Below are 6,000 nucleotides of genomic sequence, written 5' to 3' on the forward strand. Positions count from 1 at the left end.
AGAGACCTTTCAACTTGCACAGGATAGAGTAGCTTGGACAGCTCATCAAACCAATCATAGGACTGAGGACCACGAAAACAACATTAGTATATCTACAATGTCCTTTTCAGTGAGGCAGGTGTCACAGCTTGTAAGGGCTGATAATTTTAAGAAATGCCTCATTTTATTAATATTCAGTCGACTTGCTGTTAGTCTGTTAACAGAAACAGGTTTTTTTCTCGTAAGCGTCGAGCTGAGAAACCGAAGGTGGCGTCGAATATATTGCTCACTCGCTCAAAAACGCTGCATCTTGTGACTTTGTTTCCGCAGGCCCAGGACGTGCAGGTCACCGTGCAGCAGGGTACGCTGCTGGGCACCGTCGTCCAGAGCGTCTACAACACGACCTACACCGCCTTCCGTGGGATACCCTATGCCGAGCCGCCAGTCGGGGAGCTGCGCTTCGCGGTGAGTCTGGTGCCATTGGCCGCTTCTCTCCCCTGGCTTTTACCTCCTTTTCACTGTCACACCTTTCGTCTTGAAATCAAAAGTTGTAAGTAGGCTATTTAGGTTTTTATGTTGGTAACGCCACGTAGGGCTCTGTATGAAAATCACTGACTGTGCTGTGTGCAGTCTGTGGCTGGTTGGCATTGTTGGAATAGGGCTGTTTAGGTTTTTATGTTGGTAACGCCACGTAGTGCTCTGTATGAAAATCACCGACTGTGCTGTGTACAGTCTGTGGCTGCTTGTCATTGTTGCAATATTAGCTATTGTATTGTTGAGCAGCTGGATCTGAACAGCGCATAGCGTTGGGCAGTTGGACGTGAACTGCCAGCAGTGGTGGATGTGGGGAGACAGATGGCAGAATTTTGAGAGCGGACAATCTGGACGTGTGTCCGTCAGAAAAAGGAAATTTGTAAGACTGGATGTCATGAACTGATATATATTATGACTTTTGAACACTATTAAGGTAAATACATTGTTTGTTCTGTACCAATATCTTTCTTTTGCTAACTATTACTATCAGTAGTTAGTGCCTTCAGTAGATAGAATCTTTCATTTAGCTGGCAGTATGGGCGCACGCTGTATTGCAGTAGTTCGAGTAATGACGATTTTTGTGAGGTAAGTGATTCATGAAAGGTATAGGTTATTGTTAGTCAGGGCCATTCTTTTGTAGGGATTATTGAAAGTCAGATAGCGTTGGGCTAAAAATATTGTGTGTCATTTTAGTGTTGATCAGAATAAGTAAAGAGAGAAATGTCTGAGTACGTTCAGTTTTGCTCACCTGTTTGAAAATCAGATAACGTAAGAGGTTTACCAGTACATTAATTCATAAAATTTTCCAAAGGGGACGTTACAAAGTCACTAAACAAATAAAAAAGTTCTGTCGTATTCACTGTAGTCTAAATACCGTTAAGAGCTGTGTGATACAGACCACTTGTTACTGTATCGGTCTATGAACGGTACATCCGCTCCATTGACGAGGTGAAGAAGTTTGAGTGCTGTTTCGCAATGGGCGAGAGATACAGGGTGTTCCAAATACATTCTTTCGATTTCACAAGACCATGTGTTCCATATGAATGAAGGTAAGAACTTGGGATTCTACCGCACTACTTGCACACTAGGTCCGATTACTATGCTTTTCCACATTCTATATTTGTCTGCGGGACCGCTTATACACGTTGTACTCACACTTCATGAAGCTCTGCTGTGCATCTGTTTTTAACTTATGCGGCGTCCTTTAAGCGTGACAACAAGTAAGGAACCCCTTGGCAGGCAATGAGAATTTTCATCTTTTTGATATTCCAGTCGCATTTCGCCGATGTATTCGCATCGTGTAATCATCTTACGGTGGTGGTGGTGGTTAGTGTTTAACGTCCCGCCGACAACGAGGTCATTAGAGACGGAGCGCAAACGCGGGTTAGGTAAGGATTGGGAAGGAAATCGGCCGTGCCCTTTCAAAGGAACCATCCCGGCATTTGCCTGAAACAATTTAGGGAAATCACGGAAAACCTAAATCAGGATGGCCGGAGACGGGATTGAACCGTCGTCCTCCCGAATGCGAGTCCAGTGTGCGAACCACTGCGCCACCTCGCTCGGTATCATCTTACGGACGGCATGCGCCGTGACCGTACTCTGAATATACCTACGACAGGTGAAAAGGGTCATTGAAATTTGAAAATAAAAACTCCACAACCGAAACAGTATTTTTATCTGAAATCTTACACCGGCTGCTGTATCACCAGCAATGATGGAATGAAATAAATTTTAGGCCGGCCGGAGTGGCCGTGCGGTTAATGGCGCTGCAGTCTGGAACCGCAAGACCGCTACGGTCGCAGGTTCGAATCCTGCCTCGGGCATGGATGTTTGTGATGTCCTTAGGTTAGTTAGGTTTAACTAGTTCTAAGTTCTAGGGGACTAATTACCTAAGCAGTTGAGTCCCATAGTGCTCAGAGCCATTTGAACCATTTTTGAAATAAATTTTACTTAGGATAAATTTTGACTTACGTGTAGGGGAGTAGGAAAGGGAAATAACCGCTGTTCTGGCTACAAATAGGTCAATCGTGACCTATCGACTGCCGTGTCTTCTCAGTCAATCTAGTCATCTGGATGCGGTATGTAGAGACGTGGGGGTAACACACAGCTCTCCCGGCAGACATTGGAACCGCTACTTCTCATTAAAGTAGTTCCTCAACGGCAACATGAGGTTCGATGTACCCCGTTCCACCTATCCCACTAACGAAAAATCTGTGGCAGTACCGGGAACTGAACCCACGTCTTTCCCCTGGCAGTCAGCCACACTGATCACTCAATTATGGAGTCAGAGTAACGCAAAGGATTACAAACTTTTTATTCCGGAACGACCATCCGATTTTGCAAGCGTCTGAATCTGAGAGAAATGATATTTATAGTTCAGTTTGAAGGAATCGTCAGCCTTGTAGTGGAAGGAAGTGTGGTGGGTCAAAATTGGGGAATGAGACGAGGACTATGTTACAGTAAGCAGGTTCAGATGAGGGTATGTTGATGTAGTTATGCAGAAATGAAAAGGCTTGCGTGGGATACACCAGCGTGGAGGGTTGCTCCAAACCAATCTTCGGACTGAAGACATTAACAATAATAGCACACTGACTTTACAGTTCCCCGTAAGAAGAAGTCCATTGAAGCTGGTATTGTCTGGTACAGAACATCGTGTATAGTTCCTCATTGGTACAAGTCCACCGGCGGTAAATATGGAGACCGTTGTGGGTGCTCAGTCACACATATCTATTATATCTAATCTCTAGAAAGCTTGCCATCGAACAAAGCTCGAAAATCTCACCGAGCCAAATGTTCAGTGTGATCTTCATCGAAGGTACGACAGACACCTGGACGATAGGTAGACTCGTCCCAAAGTGTTGAAGGCAGATGCAGACTGAGCTATTTACTGTGGTGTCGGACGAAAAACTACTCGGGCCATCCGTGCCGCCACTGTACTGGTCCCTAGAAAGCCTAGATTTACTTCTGCAGGAGGGATACCACAGCTTACATAAAATATTAGATCACTCTATTGTAGTTTGAATAATATACAATACTTCACTTAGAAACAGTCCATGTCCACAGGAATGAAATGTATATTTGTTACAGTCGCTGAACATTATCACTTGATACAGTACACAATGATAAGCTCACCTCCACGTTCAATTGATTATCAACTTCGGTGTACAGTTTGGTTTCTAATACAACTCGCGCTGCTGGGTCTTAAGCAAGACACTGCTGTAGATGGAGCAGTCTTTCACTCATTCTGTTCAATCTATATATCGAAAAGCTCTAACGCAAATATAAAAAAGGTTCAAGAGTGGGATTAAAATTCAAGGTGAAAGGATACCAATGATAAGAGTCACTGATCACAATGCTATTCTCAGTGAAGGTAAAGATCTGTTGAATGAAATGAACAGTCTAATGTGTACAAGATAAGGCTTGAGAGTAATCCGTAGAAAGACGAACGTAATGAGAAATGGCAGAAATGAGAACAGCGAGAAACTTAAAGTTGATGATTGGTTGTTCATCATCAATAATAATGGAAAAAAATACAATGGGTCGTTACGCCCACCGCCGCCATTATGTTTGACGTTGCTACGTCCAACGTTTCCATCTAGATAAAGTCTGAAAAAATCTTGCATCCCACGACTTGTTCTTTTCAGAGACAACTTTTCCATAAAAATGATGTATCCACACCAAATATTAGTCTCCAAACAGCACGTACAAAATTTCATCTCAGAACGTCCGAATGGACAGATACTCACGTCCGTACTCTTAACAAGCCAGCCACTTTCCCATCTCTTTTCCATCAATGATTTGTTGTGAACACAATCACAAACTTCTTTACTTGTTAAGGGTCTCTTAGAACCTCAGTTTTTGTATTTTGGCATGTAATTAGATACGATGCTTTTCTATAACTAAAGTAAAATGTATTAGAACGTGCTTTTAACACCTATTTGTACATAAACATAGATCAAAATAATAAATATGACAAATTATTAATCTCCATTTTCTGTTAACTCAAGCTAACATATATTTATCTTTTTATCATTCCCTCAGCCTGTTCACATCTGCGCATTGTCCTGAGAAACTCACAACTTATACGTTGTTAAGTCTACAAGGTTTCTTACACCTAAGTGCTTCCCTGATATTGGATATTATAGATAATTTGTATTTGCATATGGTGCATACAGAATGTGAAATGGTCCTTGACAAATGAATTTAATGTTACTGATTTCATGTTTGATTTCACCTGATTTCTTGTGGTGTTTCACTAGAACCATATCATCAGTTTTGAACATAGGAAGTTTTAATCTTTTGTCATAATGGCGAATCCTAGCTTCATCTTATCTCTGCATCTTGTCTCCAAGCAATTTCTTTTTGTCATTAACGTTACTTTCACTCCACAGAAGAAATTCTAATAATTCTTCTACTAAACTGCTGGTCCTCACCTCTCTCAAGATTTCTTCTGGAGCAAAAAGAGTACTCTCACAGTCCAATGTATTCATTAGCTTCTCAAATTCTACCATGTTATTGCTCCAATATCAATGATTGTCATGTAATAGGTATGGCGAAGTCATCCTATTTCTCTCACATGGCGTTCTGTGGGGTAACTCAAAGGATGATACATGGAAATGTGTATTATTTATATTTGATTTCCACCCATCCAATCTTTCCATCTCATCAAGCAAAATTGAGTACTCTTATTTTACAGCTCTCACTTTGGCTTAGCCACATTAACAAAGTAATCTAGAGCCACCTTGTTGTGCACAACCTTGGTGTCACTTTTCTTAAGGAGAACAGTTTTATACCTTTCAAGAAAACCTCCACCGCTACCAAAATATGAGAAATTTCCTGAGATCTCTGGTAATTGACCAGTGTGATTGCATTCATGTCCTCTACTGATAGCATTTGACACTTTTTCCCTCTGACAAATATCACAGGATTTAATGATCTGTACTACCCTTTGTAGGGTAGTGCCGCTACCCAGCATTTAAGCAGAAACTATAATCTTTAGCAAAAATAACGGCAAGTAGTTTGGAAGCCACCATTGAGCATTAATAGCTGCGAGTCGGCAGCCGACACAGTGGCGATTTGTGGGTCACAAGGTTACATAAGGGGATCGTGAAGCCACGATAGCTGTGTGCAGAGATAAGCTGTACCGCACAGCGATAACCGTGTAGCTAGCAGGGAAATGTCACCACGCCAGGGAAAGTCTCGTGATAAAAACAACGCCTGCCAGAGTTCGAATTTCATTGCTGGAAACCAACACACCACCACAACACCAAGGATGCAACGGCAGTGAGACAACTGTGTAGCACCAGCAGGAGCCATGTACACTCCTGGAAATTGAAATAAGAACACCGTGAATTCATTGTCCCAGGAAGGGGAAACTTTATTGACACATTCCTGGGGTCAGATACATCACATGATCACACTGACAGAACCACAGGCACATAGACACAGGCAACAGAGCATGCACAATGTCGGCACTAGTACAGTGTA

General features: G+C 42.3%; 1 protein-coding gene across 1 annotated transcript in view; it reads left to right on the plus strand.

The window, feature by feature from the left end:
• Positions 1–6,000, plus strand: part of LOC126175253 (juvenile hormone esterase-like) — a 121,860-nt gene that overhangs the window by 21,945 nt on the left and 93,915 nt on the right. The window contains exon 2 of the mRNA XM_049921895.1: positions 310–444. Within this exon, the coding sequence (XP_049777852.1) occupies positions 310–444 (135 nt within the window). The remainder of the gene's footprint in view (positions 1–309; positions 445–6,000) is intronic.

Source organism: Schistocerca cancellata, chromosome 3 (assembly GCF_023864275.1).
Source record: "Schistocerca cancellata isolate TAMUIC-IGC-003103 chromosome 3, iqSchCanc2.1, whole genome shotgun sequence".
Classification (NCBI taxonomy): domain Eukaryota; kingdom Metazoa; phylum Arthropoda; class Insecta; order Orthoptera; family Acrididae; genus Schistocerca; species Schistocerca cancellata.